Source organism: Sinohyriopsis cumingii, chromosome 19 (genome assembly GCF_028554795.1).
Source record: "Sinohyriopsis cumingii isolate HCF-2022 chromosome 19, ASM2855479v2, whole genome shotgun sequence".
Lineage (NCBI taxonomy): Eukaryota > Metazoa > Mollusca > Bivalvia > Unionida > Unionidae > Sinohyriopsis > Sinohyriopsis cumingii.
The window spans coordinates 29,394,077-29,421,368 of NC_142979.1; the positions used below are offsets into that span (position 1 = coordinate 29,394,077).

The 27,292-nt window shown below is 34.7% G+C and overlaps 1 protein-coding gene across 1 annotated transcript in view; it reads left to right on the forward strand.

Moving 5' to 3' along the window:
• The window catches only part of LOC149775351 (thioredoxin domain-containing protein 17-like), a 45,521-nt gene that overhangs the window by 1,638 nt on the left and 16,591 nt on the right, over positions 1-27,292 (forward strand). Inside the window, exon 2 of the mRNA XM_089943957.1 lies at positions 3,118-3,199. Within this exon, the coding sequence (XP_089800083.1) occupies positions 3,118-3,199 (82 nt within the window). The remainder of the gene's footprint in view (positions 1-3,117; positions 3,200-27,292) is intronic.

Here is a 27,292-nt window from a genome sequence, read left to right on the forward strand (position 1 = left end):
AATGAAATCACTTCCTTCATATATTAAAGATACAACTACTTTCATTAAAAAGTTGAAGACTCTTCCACATCTATCTGATAATGTCAGTCCTGATATCATTAGATGTAACATCACTATATACCAACATTCTGCATGCAGATGGTATTGAAGCGTGTAAATATTTTGTTGATAACAATCCTAATAATAGCACACTATCTAATGAAGATATTTGTAAAATAATAAAACTTGTCTTGGAAAATAATTATTTTCAATTTATTAATACGAATTACATACAGATAATGGGTACGTCAGTGGGTATTAATATGACTCCTACATACTCTTCACTTTCATGGGTAAATTAGAAAAAGATTTTCTTCAAAATGAAAAGTTTAATCCATCTCTTTGGTTCAGATTTTTAGATGACATATTTATGATCTGAAGCATTCAACTGAAGAACTGAAAAAATGTATTGATCACCTAAATCATTTTCACGCAACGATTAAATTTACTTATATTGCATCTAGTATGCATGTTTCATTTTTAGATATAAATGTAATACAAAATATTGATAACACAATCTCTACAAATATTCATATCAAGGAAACTAATATCCACCAATATGTGGAATATTCTTCATGTGATCCCATGTCATGTAAAAACTGTGAAACATATAGCCAGTCCAAAAGATACTGATGCATTATTTCAGATGAATGTCAGTTACAAAATTTGTTGAATAAATTACAAACATATTTCCAAAATAGAAATTATCCTACACATGGAAAAGTTGAAAAATGGCAGATTTTATAGATATAATGAGTTATTAAGTTGAAGAAAAACAATAAATAAAGTGTTAATAACCATGTGGCGACATCTCGGCATTACTATATATGATTCTTGGGGTGACTTCTCCAGGTGAAGTGGGGCGACTTTTCCGACCACCATGGGGCGACTTCTCTTGACACCTGGGATGAGTTCTCCTAGGGCGAGTTCTCCATGGGTCGAGTTCTTCGCTATCCCAATCCCTACACCTTAAGCTCCGCCCACCTGGGCTTGTACAGTTGGTACCGTTATACCCCCTTCTCTCTCTCTCTCTCTTTCAAAATCAATCAATCATTTAATCTGTTTCATATGGCAACGATGTCGTAGCATTGACATGCTCATCGATGAAGGAGATAGGTTTACTGATATTGGTACTAATGTTTGACAGACTGGGTAAAACGTATGTCCAGATACCATATGACTACTTACCTTTAAATACTGAATTGAGCGTTCTTTGTTGAAGTTCATAGAGTAGACCAACAAATAGAACTCTGCTTTTTTCTTTCTTTCTGACTCCTGAAATGTCAATAAAAGTACGATCTACTTCTAGATTTGGGAGCAAAGAACAAATGGGCTCTTATCGTTACTTACAATTGGACTGTCAGTCATACATGTCGTTATAAAATATTATTTGTTATTATTATTATTATTTTAAGCAATATGTATGACTGATAGTTAAATTCTAAGCAACGATACAAGCATTGTGGCAATGAATAGCCGTTGGTTTTTTTTTTTCGACACCTAGGCCAAATCATCTTGGTATGAGTTGTCATGAATTCATATTCTAACTTAGCTTCAAATTTTGCTGTTCACATCTAGTAATTCCAGGTACAACACTTGTATACTTTTTCATTTGATTACATAATTGGCCTTGAAAAATGGGCTATGTTCTGTTATTATTATTAATATTACTATTATTATTATTATTATTATTGTTATATAATTGGCCTTGAAAAATGGGCTATGTTCTGTTGATCAGATTAATACATGTGAAGTTTAGAATGCAATCAAATATTTCACAATGAATATTGGTTACCATAAATCCAATTCTGGCAGATATAATGAGAACATTACAAATGTTTTGATAGTTAAGAAAAGCTAGAACACACAGACATTATACTGCTTTTCTCACACCCACCTCATAAACATCATGTTCTCTCACCCTGTCTCTCATTATTATTATTATTATTATTATTATTATTAAAAACATATCAACACTACTGATTCATGTGGGGATTTACTGATTTATGGGTCATTTCCTACATTTGCTCTATAAGCAGTAAATCTTGCTTGTGTTTCAATTTGACATTTATAGTTTGTCCTGTATTATGTATAATATCTCTGTAGCTCAATGAATTTTCAGGTTAGCATCGTTAAATAAATGGAGCTACAAGTAACTAATTTGTTTCATGCAAAAAATATTTTAACAATGCCCCAATTAACATAGGGAGTAAAACATTTAATATATGCTTAAAACATGGTGGTCTGTTTACACCAAATTTTTTATACCACCATGACACGTGGAAGAGTCAGTTTGTTTATGAAGGAGTGACCAGCTTTCCTATTTGGCTATATTTGGCCATAATTTAGTTGCCTCCATTTTATTTTATTTTTGCAGTATTAAAATTGGACTCTTCCAGAACTCAGGATGAACATTGCACATTACATGAACACAGACCAGTCTTTTTCACCATCTATTGAATGAATGGTGTTGTACTATATGTCATAATGAATTATGTTTGAATCATTTGTACACAAAATGAATTTGCTAACTTTATCTAAATTTCGAGACTTTCTTGGTAATACTCAGCGAGATGCGGATATCATTCATGATGCTTTGTGGAACAAACTATAACTATTTAATAAAGCTTATTGTGAATATACATTTATAATGCTTGGGAAGAACCTTATGACCTTATCTTGAAGGTCATTGGATATCATGATGTTATTTAGAATTTTCTGGTGGAGTTGCCCCTCCCACCTCCCAGTCTCTTGGATATCATGATGTCATTCAGAATTTTCTGGTGGAGTTGCACCTCCCAGTCTCCCTGTGTTGGAGGAAACTTGGTGGTTAATTTTAACATGAAAAAAAATTCATTCATCTCAGTTTACACATCTCTTTTTCTCTTCATGCTTGTATTATGTAGATAGAGATGAGATATAGATCGACACTATGCTCCTCGGTGTATAAAAAACAGAAATACTAAATACAGTCCTAAATACTTGAATGAACTGATAAGAACCTAAATGCAGATGTAGAACAACACTATAATTTAGTTAAATTTATTGACATTTGTTTCTGTTTATTTTGTATTACAGCAGAGCCAGTTGTTGGGAGGAACTTGGCACATCTTCCGGAGGATGCTGTGTTCATCCATTGCAATGTGGGAGATAGACCATTGTAAGATCATTGGAAATGTGTATTCAGTCTGCATTAGAAAACATTTCTCCTCCCCCAACCCCATGTAACCTCGCAGCTCTCTGTCTATCCTGCAACAAATGTTTGCTCATACAGCATACACACTGAAGTTGTTGTTGTTGTTCTAGGGTTTAACGCCATTTTTCAGCACAAGATAGGCTATACATGGCGGCCAGTATAACTGGTGGAGGAAGAAACCTGGAAAACCCAGGGAAGAACCACTGACCCATGAGAAGCTACTGTTAGGCTTTCCCACATTCCCATGCTAGCCTTGGACTTGAACCCACACAGACAGAGGTGAGATGGCAGTGATCCGGAACGGTGAGCGCTTTAGACCACTCGGCCACTCGGGGGCCCCTTACACACTGAAGTAAAAATCTTTTAAATATTCTTGCCATTTAAAAGTGACACTGTTTCATTTCTGCTGACTTCCTTTGACAAGCACTTCAGCACATTTTAATGGCATCTCACTTTGTGCCTTGAAGACTTTTCACCTCTCTCTTTGCTGCACAGTATAAGTGCTGTTTAGAAAACATCATTAAAATAATTTCTTCCTTCCCCACAAAGTGGAACAAAATTAGCTGTCTTGTGCCTCACACCTCAATAGTATGCCCAATCACACAAGCTTTATCTAGCTGTGTTTATATGCTTTTGGCAGCCTTTACAGCATTTAATAGGTTGCAACTTGAAAAGACAACCATATATATTCCTACAACATTTTTCATCAAATACTTTATTGTTCTATGCTTTATAGAGTATAGGTCATAATTGGAAGAAGCAAAGTGATTTATGGAATATATTTTGCCCGTTTTCCCATTAGTACATGTATTAAGAAACATATTCACATTTGTTCTTCATTTAAATTATTACAGTACTGCACAGACCACAACATATCAAAGTAATACTACATTAATAATGAAAGCATAGTAATATTAAATAATATAGCTGGAATAGATGTTTCAGATTCAACATTCTCATAACTCTGTATATAGATTTATTCTCACATTAGGTCACAATAAATGAGAGAGATGGAGAGAGAATAGCTAATGTCAGTTACATATTCTACCCAAATTTTCATAAACAGTATCACAATTTGTAGAGTGTTGGGCTGTTGATCTAATGTCACTCATTTGATAGGTGCTCAGACCAGACCAGGTCGGCTGCTTTGGTGTGTCAGTAGGAAATGAACTTAGCTTCCATTTCCTGATTATGATATAGTCATTTTTTAACTTAAATTGCTGTTAAAACCAAACCAATCCAAGTCATACGGTGCTTGAATATGACACTAGCTTACTCGCAAAATATATGTTAAATTGTGGAAAATGCGGTTGTGAGATTTGACACATCCTTTTTGTGAGTGCCCCATTTTCCATTGTTATCCAGCAAATCATTTATAACACTCCTTTAAGTACCATATACTCTCACTTAAAAGACCATTACAACTTTAAGCTGCATAGACCAAGATCCGCCAATGCATAATGAATCAGCAGATCTGGGTCTGTGTAGTTTTCTAGAAGTAATCAGTAGAAGAAAGAAGACTGACCCTGACCTGCAGATGCATTATGTTATGGCAGATCAGTATCTTTGTTGTTTACAGTTTACATTGACTTATAAGTGAGTATATACAGTACATAAATTGAGCAAAAAATGCATACCTAATAATGAACCTTTCTTTGGCTTTGATTCATTTGCCATTAGACAAAACTTTCGAGCTTGTAGTGTAATATTGATAACACAGTAGACTAGGGAACAGTCATTTTATTTTTGCAAGGCTATGGAGGAAATCTCTTCTGCATCCAACCATTTTATTCGCAAGTATTTATTTATTTTTTTATATCATCTTCATTTTAGATGAATCAGATATTATGTAAATGTAGATGATGTCGAGAAATTTTAAATATTTGTAAATATAACGGTTGAATGAAAGAAAGATATCATCCATCCCATTTAAAAACTAATGTTTTTGTGTCTCCTCTGATGACTTGAGGGGCCCCGAGTGGTCTAAAGTGCTATCCTTTATGGATCACTGCCATCTCACCTCTGCTTGCGCTGGTTCGAGTCTCAGATTCAGCCAATGTGGGTATGTGAGAAAGCTTGCCAGTAGCATCTCGTGGGTTGGTGGTTCTTTCCAGGGTTTTCCCGGGTTCTTCCTCCACCATTAACACTGGCTGCCATGTATAGTTATCGTGTGCTGAAAAATGGTGTTAAACCCCACATCAACAACAACAACAACTGCTGACTTGCATTGCTAGTATTTATTGCAGGATGTCCAGTCACAGGTATTTTGTCACAATTAACTTATATATAAACACCCACATTTATCTTTCTTTCTTTGTGTCCCACTTGCCAAACAAAGGGACCTGAGATTGAAACTCACAGTGGCATTCCAAATGTTTTTTACTTTTTTTTAATTTTTATGCTCAAATTTTCTTTTAAGCTCATTCATCTCAGTTTTTTTTAAATTTTTTAAACTTCTTTTATTCCATTCAAGGATGGGCAATTTAGCTAGTGATCTAGATTATCCCTAAAATTAAAATGGTTGTCTCTAACATGTTCTTGTTAGTCTGATGAGGCTATCTGTCTAGGAACCATGAATGGTTAAAAAATATGAACATGGACTTGTGTGATCTTGATTAGCTGGATGGTACATCATTATAAGATTCATGCATCAAAATAAAGATTGAGCATGTAAATTTTAGTGCGCATCAGTTTGGTTTTCCAAAGATTCAGCATCTGTGATTAACACTTGCAGTAAAAAGATCCAAAAATCTAAATCTGTTCAAGTAATCTTGTAGGTTATATCTACTAGCACTATTTGACTTAGAGAAATTATTGCAGAGAATTTTGCAGTGTTTCTTTTAAAGCCTTTGTAAAAAGCAATCTGTATTACAATATATATGTATATTCATTTCAGGGCTTCAGGCAGTTTTGTGCTAACAGGGTGGGTGGTCAGGACAGATGGGGTGGTTTTCCCAGGGCAATATAGATCATTGGGCATCAAAACCACAGGCACCAGTGGTCTTGGAGCACCAAAACCCCTTTGGGTCATTATTGTCATCTTTGGTACCTTTTACCATTAGTATGCCATATCTTTCAAGACAACCTATTCAGTGTTGAGGACATTCTTCTGGTGTGTTGTTATATTTGGATGTAATTAATCTGGTTGCTTACTTTTGGATTTTTTCATGTTCATTCTGTAATACTGTGACAGGATCAACATTTTTACAAGCACATTCTAAAAATTCTAATCCTTGGCAAGAAAATTTTGTGACATTTTATGGGCAAGATGATAAGTTAGGTCTTTATAGTTCTAAAGTACAATTTGCCCTGGTGTATAGTTCTTGAGTGTGAAGGTTCCATTTCAGATCACTAGTAATTTATAACTCTTAATATTTTCTTTGGAGATGATGTTTTAAAGAAGTTCCTTCTCTGAAATATAACAAAATAACTTTATGGGATTTTGTTTTATCATTCTCATTTTATTTCATTTTTTGGGAATGGAATCATTATCTCATTTTCATGCCCATTAAAATGCAAGAAAAAAAAAATAACAGCAAACATATCACATGTACATACACTAAACTTATTTATTAAACATTAAATTGAAAATTATAACTGGTTGTGATAGAAAAGTATTAAAGTTCCTTCTTCCTCTAAAATTACTAGCTTACAGTAAAGAATAAGAATATTTAATGATGAAGAAAATAAATATTTCTAGTAGGGTTTTGCAAGTTGATATTTTCCCCAAATGTGTAAAAAGAATGTACTGAAAACAATTAGATTCAAGTTCTGTCATTCAAGGGAAGACATTGGTAAATGAACCTGTTATTTGAAAACTACACAAGATGTCACATCAACTTTGCTTATTTAACAAAGTAAGATTGAAACATTCAGAATCATACCTTAGGGTAAGCTTATGAAGGAGTAGTGGAACAAAACTTATTTGATACAAACTTGGAATACCTAGTTTCACAATTTAGTTATTTCTCATGTTGAAAATGTTAATTCTCCATTTTGGTAAGATCCACATCAACACAGTCACTTAAAGACAGTAAGGTGAAAGTAGGTAATTGTGACCTATTTATCATGTTTATTGACTGCAAGACTGTACATGAATCCGTGTTTGAAAAGTAGAGGAGAATGCAACAAGTTCATGTCCTTACTGGAGCATAACAAATAGTTTACTGTGACCACCTTGAACCAGCAATAAGTATTTATATCTGAATTAATTGCAAGTAACATGTTTGCTGTCTGTGCATTATTTCAGAAAATATGTGAAAATGCATTAACACTACTGGGGAAGAGTTACTGATGTCTCACCTATACTTAGCAGGAAGACTGTAAAAGTATGTCAAATGTGGTGTCTTTGCATGCATAAATTATGGTTGAAATTTGTCTTAGAAAGCTTTAACATTGCCAATAGCTTTGGAATAGCCATTTACTCAGCATGGTTTTGCAGGCTTGGTATAAAAGAGGGGAAAAAAAATATTGTTGAAAAGTCAGCACAAATAAAAGTCAGAAATATTGGTTACAACCTTAGAAGCAAGTTGAAAGAAAACTGGCAATAACTATATTAGGAAAATGATTAGAATTTTCTGAGAATTCATTTTGAATTCAATTGGTGATAAGGCCATGTTGAGTTTAAGGTATGGTCCTTCGTGTGTTGTATTTTGTCACCTTTTTCTCAAAAGCTACTTGACATAATTCAGTCAGTTGCATCCTGGTGTTAGTCTCTGTCAATTGTGTACAGATAAAACCAGCCCACTTTCCAATATGGCCACCTTTACTAAAAATAAAAAATCTTTAAATGACATTTTCTCGAAAGACACTAAAAAAATTTGACCAAATTAAATTGAGGGCATCCTGGCACAAAAGGGCTATCAAATTTGTACAAATGGCGCCTATTTGCCATCAAATATTGCTGCCAATACATGTACTAAAATCAGTGAAATATTTAAAAATTACTATTCAAAATCTATCAACAGAATTCAAACAAATTTGACAAAAACATTCTGGCATGAAGGGCATTCACATTTATACAAATGAAGGTCACTGTCACTAATAGTAGCGAGAACTTGAAATGACTTCTTCGAAACTTTTTGACAGAATTTGGCTACATCTGACAGAGAGCTTCTTGGCATGAAAGGCGTTTTAAACCAAAGGTGTACAAATGATTCTCAAATATGACTTCAGTTACTGAAAATAGAAATGCCTTTATATTAACTTATTCTCAAATACAGCTGATCAGAATTTGTCAAAATTTAACAGAAAATATCCTGTCATCAAGGGCATTCATATTTATATCAATGATGCTGATATACCATCAAATAATGATTCTGTTATTAAAAATGAAATTTATACAAAAACAACAACAAAACCCTAAAACATTACCCTAAAAAATCCAGAACAGAATTTGACCAAATTTGTAAGAAACCACTATGGCATCATGGGCTTTGAAGTTGATACAAATGATACCAATCCTAGGTCTGGGTATAGGCAGTTCAGTTCCAGTACGATGCATTTGATATGCTACTTCTGATTTGTGATTTGTATTGCCAATACAGTTACAGTACTAATGAGGCATGTGTATTTCCAATACTTTTATAATACTAATCAGGCATGTCCGCCTGTAAATTGTTCCCGTGTTTGCCACTTAAGCCATATTATACTGAAATGATTCATTATCAAGGATATGGGAATACACTGGATGCATCATTGTTTGTGTGGACTGATGCAAAACAAACACTAAGGCATGATGTTTTACGTAGACAGTTTTGTTTACCTACTGTTTGATTGAATGTGAAAAACATGTTTTATTGATTTATTTCCTATACTGAACATGATTTCTATGGTAAATAGATTATTTATTGGAATTATAAAATTTCTTATTGAACTTTGTCATATGTGCATGCAGTATTGATAAGCTCCAGTTTATCTGTATTCAGTTCTAGCCAGTCCACCATTAAATATGGTCAGGTTACTAAACAGAGAAAAATATTTAAACAGCTTTATATAAAAAATTACAAAAAAAAATTTGACTAGCTTTGAGAGAAAACTCTATTAGAGGCCTTAAATTATTGGAGAAATGAAGCTGATAATGCCATTAAATGTGGATGAAAAATGCCCCAGAATAGAGAATCCTTGAAAAAGTTGCAGTTAACAGTATTGGAAGAAATTTCTACATAAAGTATTCTTTTGATAATTGATTTCAAGGCCAACTGTTCTTGTATTCTACTATTAGGTTGTTGTCGGCCTGGAGAGCAGTTTCAGGCCCACTGAGATATCTTTATAAATTTTTGCAAATTTTTTGTTTTTGTTGTTATTTAAATTTGTGGACTTGGAAAAGGGTTCAATTAATTTGCATTTGTAGTAACCATGAACTTCCTGAAAATAGGAATACCAGGAGTAGTGTGATAATGGGGATTTAAGACTGCTTTACCTGTTTTCAGTTCCCAGGCCTGAAACCCCTTCTGACTTTTTCTTCACCGAGGATTTTTGCACACGTTTTTCTGTGTTTTTAGCCCATGTGGATGTTGTTATGGGTTGGGAGCTGCAGCTCTATGTGCTTACTTACAGATCAGTATACACTGGCAACTGTTTACTCTAATGTTACTGACTGTAAATCAGTTAACTGTTTTGGGTTGTTAGTGTCCCAGTTCCACATCATACTCCAGGACCTGTATGCATCTTGAATATCTTTGGGTTTTAAAATCCTTTTCCCTGTCCTTGAATATTCTTGAATAATGACCAGATGTTGAGTGTGTTCTTGAATATATTTGAATGTTATGAAAATTAAAGCAAAATAATCTATTTGAACCAGCATTTTGTTTGTGCATTTATATTTTTTTATTGTTCATATTTTGAAAAATGTTGGAGTTGAAAGTTTTAAGTGAACAGCGAGTGAATGTCTCTTCTGCTAATTGCATATCAATGGTATCCCTTTTAAAACATTCTGGAAAATAAACTCTGGCAGTACAGTTTCTTTACTTCATAAAGGGTATATCAAGTGTTGTTGTCGTTGTTATTGTGGGGTTTAACACCATTTTTCAGCACACGATAGACTATGCATGGCAGCCAGTATTAATGGTGGAGGAAGAACCCAGGAAAAGCCTGAGAAGAACCACCGACCCACGAGAAGCAAGCTTTCTCACATACCCACATTGGCTGAATCCTAGACTTGAACCCACACGGACAGAGGTGAGATGGCAGTGATCCAAACAGAGAGTGCTTTAGACCACTTGGCCACTCGGGGACCCCTATATCAAGTGTTAATCAGCTGTTTTTAAAGGGTGAGCAAGTAAAGAAAGTGACTTATCAGTCATGATTCATCACTATAAATGGGGTTCTTACTGCTTTCACAAAACATGGCTTGAAAGGAAGGAATATAAAATAGAGATTGACATCAGAAAAGTGACAAAAGCACTAACAAGCCAGGGATCGTCCTGGGCTTCGCCAATGTCGCAAATTGCGATTTGTTTTTACTACTGGCAACAAAAATATCCCATCTGGCAATTTTTTTGGCAACAGACTTTCTGGTTATTTAATTTGTACATACAATCATGGATTTGGACTGGATAAATTAAAAGGGAGAATGAAGGAAGCCACAAACTTGACTAAGCAATGCATTGGAATCGATCTGTTACACAAACGATCCTTTGTTCGTATTGACAACCCCATCTTTACAGTGCATTGTTACATCATAATCTGCTTATGCTGACATCTGGGCTGAGTACTGTATGCTGTGTTACAGTCAATCATGCTACCGAACTATACCTGCAACTGACCGACTTCTGAAGACGCGAATAGAACAGATACAATTAATTGAATGGCTAATCCTTCTGTTGTTTTTTTGTTTTTTTTTACCTATACCAATACAATAGTTTTGTTGAACCTTCATAGAAAACTGATAACCTTTGAAGTACCGACTACTGCGTATAAATACAAAGCAAATGGAAAAAATCTCAATCACAATTATATCTGTTGCCAGTACAGCATTTTACTCATTGATCTTTTCCTTTTGCCATCAATCCGTGTTACGGCTGCAGAGACTTAAACTCCGCAACAAGAAATAGCAAAAAAAAACAGTTTTGCATAATTAATAATAATTATTTATTTCTCAAAATACAGTAGTGAAAAAATCCCTAAATTGGGTGTGAATTTATGCTTATATATACGGTCCAATATTGCCAGGTGTTGACTCATGTAAGTTTCATTCGTGGGAATGGAGATCCTATTTTGCTTGTCGAGAAAATTTATACAGCATTCAGTGATCATTCTTGGGATTTAGGAAGCAATTCACTACAAGCTTTGTGAAGCTAGCCATAAGGGGGGGGGGGCTGCTGAGAGACTACTGGTGTCACCTGTCAGCACTGTAGACTGTGAACGTGGATTCAGTAAGATGAACCTCATAAAAACTGACATCAGAAATAAACTCTGCATCTCATCTCGAGAGAATTTAATGAGAATCAGCATGTACAGATGTGAAAAATTAGACTTTGAAACTGCATCCAACAAGTGGGCAGCCCTAAAATCGCGACGGATCTTCATGTAACACTTTGTAACATTTTGTTAATGTTTGTTGTAATTAGAGTATTAACTAACCCATCTTTTGTAATTTTCATTGCCTGTTACATTAATAGACTAAATTAACACTTGAAAAAATGTACACTACTTGTTCTGGCGAAAATTGGCGACAAAATATTGAGGTTGGCGATTTTTTTGGCGACAGCTTTTTAAAAACCAGGACCATCCCTGCAAGCATACAGATTTCCATCTAAGAAGTTTTTTCCCAACTTTTTTCTTTTCTTTTTTACTCTTAAGACTATGAGTTTTTTGTTTGTTTTTTGTTGTTATTTTCTGTGGTGCTAGTGTTATACACCATATCAGTTTGGATTGAAGTACTTATAAAATAGTTTATATGACTTATACTTCCATTGAAGTAATGGCAAATATATAGCTGCCTTTCAGGTACAGTTACTTTGTCTGATTCTTTTTCTTTTCCAGTTTTAGAGGCAGTTTAGCTTATATCATTATTCTCTGTTACTCCTTGAGAATCTGGGTTCTGTCCTTGAAATATACTTGAATTGTCCTTAATTGTTTTATACATAAACCTGTATGAACCCTGTACTAAAAAACAATAATTGTTTTATCTTTGATGGCCACCAAGTTTAGTTAACTGGTTTTACTGAGACTACTTTGTATTGCAGTGAGAAGTTATAATTAAATTATTTTGCCTGAGCTACCTGCAACACCAGCTATAGGGGAGAAAAAATTGTTTGGGGAATGAAAACTTTGACAACCAGCCAACGAGCCACCAAGAACCATACAGTGCAGTTGCATCCTGCTTTCTTTTTCCAACCCATGACACCTCAGCTACAGCTTGCATCTGTTTCACCCATGGTGTGTCTTCTGGTGCACATACCACACAACATAGCTTTTTTCTTCATTGGTTTGCTAGAATAAAAAGACTTTTACCAGATCGCTCAATTGTCTGCCTGGTGGTTGTACCATGAACAGTCCATCAGTGGGATCCAAATCAATTCCAAGACATTATCAGTTACTTCTCAGGCTGTCTTTAACTTCCATACCTTTTCTAGAGAGACACTTTGATCCTAGTGCTACTGCATACCTGGACATCTGGATACATAAACATGCTCATGCATACAAGAGTATGTGGTAGCCAATGATGTTAGTTTTATCCAGTATTGTTCTGATGACTTCATTCCATCTCTTTGCATTCATTAACCACATTGGGCAAATGTACGAGCAATCATTATGAAACCAACACTCTTGAGAAACTTGTTCCCAAGTGCTGTATGCTTTTTGGTTGGTTTGGTGTTTGATTTTGCAGATGGTCTTGGCAATTTCTCCTTTGCTCATGCGAGAAATAGATTACATAATCTTTGTCATGATATAGAGTGAGGTCAGTTCTGATGCGTATCAGCATGTTTTGGTGTTTTGTTAGTACCACTTGTATTGCATCAATGACCAGTTTTCACCAGATGTACTCAGCAGTTTTCTATGCACCCAGACGATGTCACTTTGGCCATGATATCCAAACTCATAGGTATCATTGATAAATATGTTTCCTTCATTGGTGTGGTCATCCCTTCGATTATGGCTGGATAGTTGACTTAGGTCCCTATGTATTCTTGTGTAATATATAGACTGCAATGCTATTTTCCACTTGGATACAGATACAGACAAACATTGCTTGAATGTTGGCATTTGTTTTGTACTATGTTGTCTATATATATAGTAGGACAACATTTTTCCACTTGAAAAAGAAATATTTGCACAACAGTTTTTGATGTAAGCACTGTTTCTCCTTATAGAGATCTTTTTTGTTACCATCATTGTTTGTGATTTTGAGCTTGTGTGTTTGGGATGAGTTGTGGTCGACATTTGTTCTGCATGTTGGCAAAATGGATGCACTCTGTTACAGGAAGTATTGTGCATTGGAATAAAAGAGGGTTGCAACTGCGTTATCATGTTATATTTGGTAGGTTGTCTGTTTGTCAGTCTTTATATTGTATTCACAATTCTTTCATCCCAGTAACCATTGTTACAGAGTTTTTGTTTTCCATGACATAAACCTTTCTATCAGTTTGCATCCCAGTGCTTTTGAACTTCACATATATATCCAGAAACTTTAGTTTCTAATTGAATTCTAGCTTTCTTCATTCTCTTGACTGTATTGGTTTTCTCTTCTTTCCTTTTTCACCAGCTTAGGTATTAGAGAAGACTCAGATTAATCCATAGGATAGTAAGCAATTTTACAGCCAATATATATACAATACTTTTTGTAGATGGTGATGCATTGTGTTACACCAGGTTCTACTAAACTGAATATTAGGTCTTTCCTCAAGAAACGTTTCCTCAAGTAGTTATTATTCCAAATTACCCCTAATGTTCCACTGTCAAATAATACACCAAATAATCCTTAATTTTCCATTGCCAAATATCGTACCAAATTACCCCTAATTTTCCATTGCCAAATATCACACCAAATTACCCCTAATTTTCCATTGTCAAATATCACACCAAATTACCCCTAATTTTCCATTGCCAAATATCGTACCAAATTATCCCTAATTTTCCATTGCCAAATATAACACTAAATTACCCCGAATTTTCCATTGCCAAATATCACACCAACTTAAAACATCCTTTTATGTTGGTATACATAAATGGTAAATGACTGTTCGTACTCATCCTAATATATGTCAGCTGTGGTCTCTGTTTCTTCATTGTTCAGCATATCATGGGGATCATCACATAGGGCCAGCTATCTTTCTTCAGCATCATTGTGATTTTTCCATATTTCTGTTCAGGGTTGATGGGTGTGGATGCTAGCTTTATATTAATGGCAAAGGTATTTATCTAATCGTTACGATCTTTGTTGTCTTTGCTGGTTATTTCCATGCCTGGGAACCAAAAACTGGTAAGATGGTCTCGAATCCCCTTTGTCATACTACTCCATAAATAATATTGTATGTACTGTTGTCTTTGAGAGAGAGAAAATTAAAATATATTGAGAGGACTAAAGACCACTGTTCCTTAGTAAGGACATGTTGCAGAATGGCAAGGATTGCCAGTTGGATAAGGATATGATGTGCTTGGATACGATTCATTCATTGATAACAAGATTTCGCAGTCAGTTTCTAAACTGATACTGGTTTGATACAATAACTGTACATATTAAAATTTTCACAAGCATGACATTTTCCTGAAACTAAGTTGCAAAAATATTATTTATGTAGAAGTTTAGAATTCAGTTTAGAGTACAATGCACTGTATGTATGGTAGTGCTCTACTGTTTTGTATTTTGCATAGGGTTAGAATTTTAAAGAAAAAGAATTTCCCCGGCTTTCCTCACTGGTTATACCTGCTATTTAAAAAAGATCTTGTATATCCTAGGTATAATTCAAAGACCCTTTAATTCCCTTTATTTTGGTGTATGATTGAGGGGTGTAATATGGGTTATAGAGTATACAGCTTGGCCTTACTCCAGATGTGCACCTTTCAAAAAAGTACTAGCTCCACTTGGCCATTGTCACTTCCTGAACTTCAGAGGTAAATTGTATAAAAAAAGAGCCAATAACATTTTTAAACTTTTATATATTTGGTAATTCATTCATTACACTTTCAGAAGCTGGTATTGTCTAGTCTGGCAAAATTAATTTTCCCTATTTTAATAGCTGCTACGGATAGTGTACTTTAGACTAATTCGGGTTGATTATTTGAGCACAAGGGAGCAGTCATTTTAGTTAGCATTGTGCTTATATCGTGTACAATTTCCAAAAGTACAGTATCCAAAGAAATGTCAGCCACATTACATTAATGTAGCATAGAGGTATGTCAACATTCTCTCCAATGTGCATGTTTTAAATGCAAACAACTTCACCTTACATAAGCCACTCTCACAAAAGTGCATAATAACTGGTGAGTGCCCCCTATATAGTTCATAATTAATTAATAGTTATATAGTTAATTAATTTGTAGCCTGGAGTACCCAGTTTGTTTTGGTTGTCATCATCACTAGGAAGTGGAAAGTCCAACCAGGGCATGGAGAAAAAAACTGATGAGATGCTTTGATGATTTTCTCAGTAGCTTAGCATAATGTCATTTTTACATCGTGAACATTATAACATTATATTCAGAATGTAATTGATACAAATATTGGCAGTGCTTACAGTATTTTCCCATGACTTATTTTGCAAATTCAAGACTAAAATAATTATCAAATATTCTTTAGTGCAATTGTGCTGGATATACTAGATTTGCAGATGCCTAATGATGCTAAAATACTATCATTTGCTGACTACTCTTTGTATTTTTGATGTGATGTAACGAGGATCGATTGTTTTGCCATTTTGTTATAGAGAGCTATGGCAAGGAGAAAAAAAATCCTTTTGCCAAGGGATACAACAGTTTACAACTTGGAGAATTTGAACCCATACCCTTTTGTTTATGAGCCTTGGAAACCCTAATATCTGATAAGTCCTGATTTAATGAGGAAAGTAAGAACTACAGCGTGACTGGAGGAAAAATTCTCCAAGATGAACATAAACATTTTTATTATATTTCTGCATTTGTGTGCAAGCTTCAAAAGCGAAGTGAGCTATTGTTATGATGCTGTGTCCATCATCCATCCATCCATCTATCAACACTTGCTTACGAAGTATAAAGACACCAGAGGATTCATTTCAGATCAGATTTTGACTAAGTTTATATCTTCAAGATATCAGATTATAAGTAAAAGCCATATATATGAATAAGTTGATCTTGTATTTGATTGGTTTAACTTGTGAACACTCTAGAGACAGTAAGAACAATAACTGGACAGATTTTATATGGATCAAATTATAAATCGAAAGGAGCTTCGATTGAAATTATAGATCTATGATCAGATTTAGTGCAAACAAATTATAACATCAGGATACTTTGATGCTTTCAGTTATGAGCAACATTCACTTATGGTAGTGAGGTGATCTTTAATCTGATTGGCTAAGTTTGTGAACACTATGGAGACCATATTTCTTGTAGGATTTAAGAGACACTGTTTGTACCAGTAAGCCTGTATCATCAAGATAGCAGATGAGTTTGATAATGAGTGATATCTACACACATCAGTGAGATGGTCTTACATCTGACTGTATCATCAAGATAGCAGATGAGTTTGATAATGAGTGATATCTACACATATCAGTGAGATGGTCTTACATTTGATGGTATCATCAAGATAGCAGATGAGTTTGATAATGAGTGATATCTACACACATCAGTGAGATGGAATTACATCTGACTGTATCATCAAGATAGCAGATGAGTTTGATAATGAGTGATATCTACACATATCAGTGAGATAGTCTTACATCTGACTGAGCTCATGTTCACACCATAGGCAATATTTCTGAAAAATGTTTTTATCATATTTTTTAAAAATCATATATATCAACAAGATCTGAGATGATTTTGTTTGTGGGCAACATCCACGCATATTAATGAGGTGATATTGGATCACCACTCTAGAAGCCTTATTTCTAATTAGTAATGGATTTGGTATAGTTATTTATTTTTATCAGATTTGGTAATTTTGCATCAGACTGAGCTTTGAGGTTCTATTTCTAAACAGATTTTTATTCAGTTTTATGTATTATTGTTTAGTATACTTGTTAAGTGTCAATAAATTTAGTTCTAACCATTTCATATTGAAACCACATATACATATAATTTAGTGGATGCAAATATTTGCCAGCATTTTGTTGTTGTTGTTGTTTGTTTTTGTTTGGTTGTGTTTTTAATTAGAAAGCAAGGGAAGTAACTCATAATATGACTATTTAGAATCACAGGTTTTGGGTTATGCAGATTTCTTCACCTTGTAGGGAAAATTAGAATACAGAATGCACAATTTACGATAGAGAAAGATATAAAAATTACAAAATTGTACACCTTTCAAACTAAAATGAATGATTTATAGTCACACTAAGGAACATATAAAAATATATATGACTAGTAAAACTCTTAGGTGATATTTTGATAAATTGTATATATTATATTTACATTAGTTTGTAAAATACCAGTCATTTAATACAATATTGTGGTTGGAGATTTTGTTATAAAGGCAAAAAGCTATGTGAATATTTACTAATAATGCAGTATAACCTCTATGCTTAACAAATAAAGGTGTTTGATTCACACCAGTAAAGGTATTTACATGTAAGTACGACATTACTTCGTCAGACCGCTCTGGTGGCCTAGTGGTTAGAGTGTCTGCCTCAGATGTGGGAGGTTGTGGGTTTGATCCCTGGCCAAGTCATACCAAAGACTTACAAAAATGGTACGTTTTTTATTGTAACTGCCTTGCTCAGAGCTCAGTATTAAGAGGTTAATGTTAGGACTGGTTGGCCTGGTGTCAGGATAATGTGACTGGGTGGGACATCATGTTACATGTCTGTGACATGATGCCCCAGTGCTAGACATCACTATAAACTGCCACATTGCAGACATCATAGTGACATGACTGAAGAATTGTTAAAGCTACGTTAAAAATCTAAATCACACACACACTCATACACACATTACTTCATCTGTTTTGTGCAAAAACAAGTTATTTTAAGAATATATTTATTTGAAACATGTCTGAGTTTATAAATCTCTTTACAAAGAATGATTGCTTAAAACTTTACAGTTATAATTCTTGAAAATTTTGAAGTTTTATATGTTGGTTAGACAGTTTGAAATTTGTTATCATTGCCATGTTAAAATGTCAGACCTATTGTTGTTTGTATGTTGTCACATATATTGTGCACTGTTTTCAGTCATTACACATATTCATTGCCCTTATTCATAATTATTTTAAATGCCTGTTTTGTATTATAACTCTTAATATAATAAAAAATATAACCAAATATGAATTTTTTTTGAAACAATTTCCGGTTTAGGTACAAAGAGCAAACAAAAAACCCCATGACTTCAAAACATTTCTGAGAAATTTGTTAGTCGGTACTAGCTGATGAATTGTGTTAATCAAACATGCAACCATTTTATCACAAGTCCAGTGCCTTAATCACTGAACCACAGTAGCTTCCTTGGCTTGGATTCCAAATGGGTTTTGGATTGTGATTCAAAGGGCTATATTGGGTAATGACAGACCCCAGACTCCATGCAGTCAGCACACATAACCTATCCTTGTACTGCCAAATAAATGAATGCACTTTATAGGTGGGGGATATAAACAGTGTTTGAGATATGCACCAGGGTCATTTCCCCAGTGTTAAGGGAGAGATACAGTGGTCAATTCTGGTTGTACGAATGACTTGACCTTTTTATATAGAGAAAGTGATTGTATGGTCTAGGAAAATGACACCAACATTTCAACATTTTCTTTCATTCCCCCTACAGTTTCAATACCATCCAGGTGAGCAATATCATGCCCACTTGATCTTCTTGCTTATTCATGATATTTGCCTTAAGTGGAGATGTTTAGGAGTAAGTCTTTAAGTGACCCAAGATTTTTTTATAGGTCACATGACCTTCAGAGTAAGGGAGCTTATGGTATGGCCTTCATCTGTTATCCATTCATGATCTGTCTGTCTGTCGGCAGTTGTTACCACTTGGAAGGCCATATTCAGATCTGATTCTGACCAGACTTGGAATATGAGTTATGTCGGTATGTTGGACAGTTAAGTTCAATAATGAGTAACATCAGTGCATATTAATGAGTTGATCCTGCATCTGATTGGCTGTGCTTGTTACCATTCTAGGCACTGTATGTCGGACCCTACGCTGATAAACCTTCTTAATATGGCTAATATCATGATCATGTTGGAAGAGTTTTAACATGTCATGAATGAATTAATTATCTGATCTGATTTGCAAAGTACTAAAATATAGGCTGTTTTTTGTGATTTTCATCAAACTTGGTTAATAGGCTTAAGTAACCAATTTTAGTCTGACTGTGAACGAAATCCCATGAATATTTAAATGATTTTGCATCTGATTGCTGAAGTTGTAAACACTCATGTGATTTTATTCCTGATAAGATTTTGATTTCGCTCAGATTGGTTAAATAGTCATGTATCACTTAGATGTTGGATGTGTTCGATCGTAAGCAGTATCTCTGCATCTTTATGATGTAAACTTGTACCTGATTTTCACGGAAATTGCCATGTATTTTTGTTGTAATTTTAGTATGATTACCATTCTGCATACAGCATTTCCCAGTGTGTATATTTCTTTCCTGGTGAATGATTGTAACAGTGATGTTTACTTATCCGAGACAAATAACTTAGTGTCATGTGTGCAAAGCGTCTGCAGTAGGAATTCATTTACTAATTGTTTCCCATTTTTTGTTTGATATCATATAAGATTATTTATAGTGCCAATTTCTTGATATATTTACACTGCATACAGGCCTTATCAGGAATTTGTCATCTTTACAATAAATGATCTATCAGCTTTAGAGGTACATAATGACAGTATTTAGGCATTATCCTTCTCTTTTTATCATTTGTCTTTGATACAATAATTGGACATCATTGTTCTCTTCCTATCATTTGTATTTAATAGAACAGTTGATCATCATTGTTCTCTTTCTATCATTTGTGTTTAATATAATAATTGGACATCATTGTTCTCTTCCTATCATTTGTATTTAATAGAACAGTTGATCATCATTGTTCTCTTTCTATCATTTGTGTTTAATATAATAATTGGACATCATTGTTCTCTTCCTATCATTTGTATTTAATAGAACAGTTGATCATCATTGTTCTCTTTCTATCATTTGTGTTTAATATAATAGTTGAACATCATTGTTCTCTTTCTATCATTTGTGTTTAATAGAATAGTTGGACATCATTGTTCTCTTTCTGTCATTTGTGTTTCATATAATAGTGAGACATTATGCTTCTCTTTTTATCATTTGTGTTTAATAGAATAGCTTACCATCATTGTTCTCTTTCTATCATTTGTATTTAATAGAATAGTTAGATATCAGTGTTCTCTTTATATTATTTGTGTTTAATAGAATAGTGAGACATTATCCTTCTATTTTTATCATTTGTATTTGATGGAATAGTTATATATCATTGTTCTCTTTTTATCATTTGTGTTTAATATAATAGTTGGACATCATTGTTTTCTTTCTATCTTTTGTGTTTGATGGAGTAGTTAGACATCATTGTTCCCTTTCTATCATTTGTTTTTAATAGAATAGTTGGACATCATTGTTCTCTTTCTATCATTTGTGTTTGATGGAATAGTTGGACATCATTGTTCTCTTTCTATCATTTGTGTTTGATGGAATAGTTAGACATCATTGTTCACTTTCTATCATTTGTGCTTAATAGAATAGTTGGATATCATTGTTCTCTTTCTGTCACCTGTGTTTGAGAGAATAGTTGGACATCATTGTTCTTTCTATCATTTGTGTTTGATGGAATAGTTGGATATCATTGTACTCTTTCTGTCACCTGTGTTTGAGAGAATAATTTGGCATTATTCTTCTCTTTTGATAATCTGCTTTGCACATTTTAAGTTTCCATTCCAGACAGAATTAATGTAACACAAGGCTATGAGATTTAATTTAGCTTTTTTCATGCTAGTCTTATTTTTATTTGTGTGTTGACAGGTTGGATTGAATTATGTGTATATATAAAGTAAACAATGGGAGGCACTGTAGATTTTATTAATCTCATTTGATTTTTCAGTTTTGGATTGGAGATAGATTAATAAACTCATGTAATAAAAGATTATTCATTTTTTTAGATAGATACTTAATAGAACAGTTTTCACAGTTAACCAGGTCTTTTCATGTGTTTTCTTACATAACATGTATATTGGTGTTCTGACAAAAATATGTTGGATTTTATGGCTCATCAATTATATCATTCAGTAGTGTAGTTTTATTTTACCAATTAATTATGTCTCACCTCTGCCCTTGTGGGTACGAGTCTCGGGCTCAGTCAACATGAGTATTGCCAGTAGCTTTCTGTAGGTCAGTGGTTCTTACCAGGGTTTTCTGGGTTTTTCCTGCACCGGTTACACTGGTGGCCATGCTTATCTTGTGCTAAAAAATGGCATTAAGCCCACACCAACAACATTAGTTTAGTTTAAGCTGAGTTTTGTTGATGTTGGTGGAACCATTGGTGTTGACACAAATATTTAAAGAGTTAAGAGTTCTAGTTCCCACATGTGTCAGAAGTCAGGTTCCCTGGAGTGGGTCCATCAGTGTGCAGAAAATGAATGTGATATATGGAATCATTTTTTGTATACACCCTAATAATGTGAAATAGTGTGGCATCCATATCCATTACTGAATAGTGTATCTTCATAATTTCATGTTACATGAATGACATGGTATTTTAACTTAATATCCATTGTTGGACAATATATTCTTATATATTCATGTCTTTTAAACATGTCAGCTTCATATCCATTGTTGGATGTTATATTTATGTTTGTGAACATTGCAGTTTCATTCATTCATGTATTTTAAGAGAGTATCAGAGCTTCATTGTGTCTCATCACAAAACACAATATAATTGAATGAACAGAATAAATTATCTGTTGTGTTAACAGTATATTACAATTCTTGTTATATTCACAAGCAAATGTTCATAGTTAACTAGGCAACATGTGAAAGAGAATTCAAAATACTATATTTTAAATTTAACATGTCTTTGAAAAACTAAATTCTTATGCATGTGTAGACCATTTGCACAAAGAATTTGTTTAATCTAAATCATAGAATATATTTGTTTTGCCAGGGTGGCAGTTTCTCGAGAGGGTGGGGTCTCTAAAATGTGCAGTCCCCAAATAGCTTGACTGAATTCATTACTGTATACATATACATTTGTAAATGAATATATTGTTTCATATCTGTTGGTCTGTCACTAATCTAAATCTCACTTTATCTATCCTGTGATACTGTTTGACTGAGCTAAGTTACTCTGGAGACCCTATATGACAGTTGTGAAATATGTGAAATCTGTGCAAACTAATGACCTAATCTTGCTTCCAATTGGCTGACCTTATGACCTCTCAAGAGCCAATATTACTTCCTGTATACATTGCCCAGTTATAATACATCAGGAGAACATCCATTACCTCGCAAATCCAGCCTTTCCAAGTGAAAAAAGAAATAAACCATGTTTCATTTATAGTTTTAGTAATAAAAATGCTTAAACATTGTTACTGAGATGGCAAGTCAGATGAGAGCAGCCTCCAGGACTGTTTGGGACTGGTACATTGTCTCAGTTAGACAAGGGTCTTTTAGAGTAAGAATTTATCTCTTGACAAGTGCATTTTTTATAAACAATCAAACACGCAGATTTAGAGGTAAAAAAATTCACTCATTGTTCATACAAATGCTTATCCCTTGGCCTGCGATGGATAGAGTGAAACTTACAAAGGATTACATTCAGTACATCATGTGCAACTTAAACGGATTGCCGGATATCATAACTGTGATTACGGCAGTAATATTGATTACATGGACTGGTTACCCATTGTCTGTTTCGTATGTAAATGTGCTTCCAAGTGTGTGTGTAAGTGTCTGTGTGTGTGTGTGTGTGTGTGTGTGTAATTTAGATTTTTAATGTAGCTTTAACAATTTTTCAGTCAATTCGCTACAATGTCTGCAGTGTGACAGTTTATAGTGATGTCTATCACTGGGGCATCATGCCACAGACATGTAGCATGATGTCCCACCCAGTCACATTATCCTGACACCAGGCCGACCAGTCCTAACACTAACCTCTTAATGCTGAGTGTCAAGCAAGGCAGCTGAATGTACCATTTTTGTAAGTCTTTGGTATGACTCGGCCGGGGTTCGATCCTGTGACCTCCCGCATCCGAGGCAGATGCTCTAACCACTAGGCCACCAGAGCAGTAGCTTCCAAGTGTGATTCGGAAAGCCAGTCAAAATGTGGAAGATCATGTAGTGGGTTTGACCACTCGAACATGTCATGTCTTTTTCAGATTATCTTAGTCCCCTATTTTAACAACTGTCCTATTTACGAAGTTGATATTTAAAGCATCCAATGTCAGATGCATTATGTGTTTCATACCAGATAGAATGTTCTTCATATAACCAAATTACAAATGATTATCTATTCATGAAGAAATGTCAAATTGGAAGGTCACAAACAAGGATATGTACATGGTCACAAGTTGTACAGTGAAAATTGATTGAAAATTTAATAATTGAAGACATACGCATGAAAAATAATTCATATGTGAAACGAGTTTATTACTATTGTTTGAAAATAAAAACAGTAGTCCATTTCAACAGTTGCTTGCATCTCATGGGATTCTTGTAACTCAGCTTGGACTGTAGGCTAATACTAGCATCAAAATGAAAATAATGGATGACAAAACTGTGTTGTTGCTGATCATTTAAACTTTCATTACACTGATATTTTTGTTTGTGTGGAACCTTCTGAACTAATGTTTCCATTTATAATTCAGAGATGGTGTCCTGGAGTAGTTTCAAAGTTGGACAAGTAAGAAATTGCTTAGGACAAGTCACTTTTTCTTATTTACTTGTCTTGAGCAAGAGGTTGGAAAAATATTTGAACAGCCCATGTTTCCCCTTGGGATAGAACGGCTGACACCCAATCTCATTATTCTTCAGTTACTGCTTCCATTGTATCAGTCTGCATGCTGTTGCAATTATAGAAAAAGTCATACAGGTCACGTATGCACATATACTCATCATAAATTAAATATAAACTGTTGTTATGAAATTTAATACTAATTTTGTTTAACAAAAGTCTGTTCAATCCTGATTATTGAATGGTCTGCACCTTAACTATCATCAAGAAACTTCCAGATGGAAATTATCGATTGCTATAGACTTTTACAGTGGTGGCCAGGTTCTAAATTGGGTCAAGCAAAGAGCAATTTAAGTCTAATTGTCACATTATAGGGTAGAACAAATTTGTTTATCAACATGAATAGCTTTCATTGTGACATCACAGTTCATGACATTCAGTCCGGATTGTTCTGGATCACAGCTTTAGGTTGATCTCCAGAAATGTCCACGTACTGTAATATAGCTTCTTCCACTATGTACTTTTTGGGGCATGTAAACAATGACCTTCCAAAGGAATATGGATGTATAAGGATCCAAATAAAGTGAATAATAGCCAGCTAAATATATGTAGATCAGATTCTAAAAAGTGACACCTATTACTGAAATAGTTGGTGTTGAATGCCTACATGACATGTGTGACTTTTACTAAAGAGCCCTTCCAGATGCCTTCCATTTTGTTCCTTCTTCTACCTGTTTGAGTGATCTTGGGAATTTCTTATCATAAGGGATGTATACTCCATATATTTTCTTACTTAATTTTACTCTGTTTTCATTGCAAATATATAGTTAGCAAGTCACTCATCTCCTTCTTCATACAGTAAGCTAACTGGCACCATCTTAGTTCTTGTCTTAGATGCTCAGTAGTAAACACATCTCAGTACTTTACCTTGTCACATCATATTTCAAATGAATGATGCTTTATTCCAGGTAATTAACTCATTTCAGTAATTGTCTCAGGTATTTATTGCATACATTAGCAATTTGGGGCTGGATTACCCATTAGGCTCAGTAAGGACATGCTTAGGCACCATTCCAACAGGGGCACCAAAAAAACTCTAATTGTTGATGATAACATTGATGAATTATTTATATGGCCATTTCAGTCTGCATGTACCAGTATTTTGATTTGAAATGCTGGCAATACTGGTATTTTTCCATCTTTATAGCTTTTAATATTGTTTATTTCGAGTGTCACATTTTGTAAGGGGGGGGGACCATAATATTTTCAGTGCTTAGGGCCCTGGAAGGCCTTAATCCAGCACTGCATCCACTTCACTGTAAGCAAAGTGTGATGCTCGACTGATATATCCCAATGTTTTTTTTCTCTTCAATTACACTATCAGATAGCATTAGGCATTGTTTGATGTGAGGCATGCAAAAGGTTAATCTGTCAAGAGATAATCACCACACCTATATCACCTGTATATTGTGTTGATCAGAACATACCTCTGAAATCTGTACTGTATAGTCAGATGTCAGATGGGAAATTATTTCAGCCAGTTATGTGTTCAATGCTAGCAAGAGAGTCAGAAAACAGCGTGTTCAAATGATGAATGCTATCAGCCATTTATGTGTCCCAGGCTGGCAAGAAAGTCAGAAAACATTGTTCAAATGAAGAATGCTATCAGCCAGTTATGTGTCCCAGACTGGCAAGAGAGTCAGAAAACAATGTTCAAATGAAGAATGCTATCAGCCAGTTATGTGTCCCAGGCTGGCAAGAAAGTCAGAAAACATTTTTCAAATCAAGAATGCTGTCAGCCAGTTATGTGTCCCAGGCTGGCAAGAGAGTCAGAAACAATGTTTAAATGAGTGCTATCAGCCAGTTGTTTCCCAGGCTGGCAAGAGAGTCAGAAACAATGTTTAAATGAGTGCTATCAGCCAGTTGTTTCCCAGGCTGGCAAGAGAGTCAGAAAACATTGTTCAAATGATGAAAGCTCTCAGCCAGTTATGTGTCCCAGGCTGGCAAGAGAGTCAGAAAACAGTGTTCAAATGATGAAAGCTCTCAGCCAGTTATGTGTCCAAGGCTGGCAAGAGAGTCAGAAAACAATGTTTAAATGATGAATGCTATCGGCCAGTTATGTGTCCCAGGCTGGCAAGAGAGTCAGAAAACAGTGTTCAAATGATGAATGCTCTCAGCCAGTTATGTGTCCCAGGCTGGCAAGAGAGTCAGAAAACAGTGTTTAAATGATGAATGCTATCAGCCGTTTATGTGTCCCAGGCTGGCAAGAGAGTCAGAAAACATTGTTCAAATGATGAATGCTATCAGCTAGTTATGTGTCCCAGGCTGGCAAGAGAGTCAGAAAACAGTGTTTAAAGTACGAATGCTATCAGCCAGTTATGTGTCCCAGGCTGGCAAGAGAGTCAGGAAACAATGTTTAAATGATGAATGCTATCAGCCATTTATGTGTCCCAGGCTGGCAAGAGAGTCAGAAAATAATGTTTAAATGATGAATGCTATCAGCCAGTTATGTGTCCCAGGCTGGCAAGAGAGTCAGAAAACAGTGTTCAAATGATGAAAGCTGTCAGCCAGTTATGTGTCCAAGGCTGGCAAGAGAGTCAGAAAACAGTGTTCAAATGATGAATGGTATCAGCCAGTTATGTGTCCCAGGCTGGCAAGAGAGTCAGAAAACATTGTTCAAATGATGAAAGCTCTCAGCCAGTTATGTGTCCCAGGCTGGCAAGAGAGTCAGAAAACATTGTTCAAATGATGAAAGCTCTCAGCCAGTTATGTGTCCAAGGCTGGCAAGAGAGTCAGAAAACAATGTTTAAATGATGAATGCTATCAGCCAGTTATGTGTCCCAGGCTGGCAAGAGAGTCAGAAAACATTGTTCAAATGATGAATGCTATCAGCCAGTTATGTGTCCCAGTCTGGCAAGAGAGTCAGAAAACAGTGTTCAAATGATGAATGCTCTCAGCCAGTTATGTGTCCCAGGCTGGCAAGAGAGTCAGAAAACAGTGTTTAAATGATGAA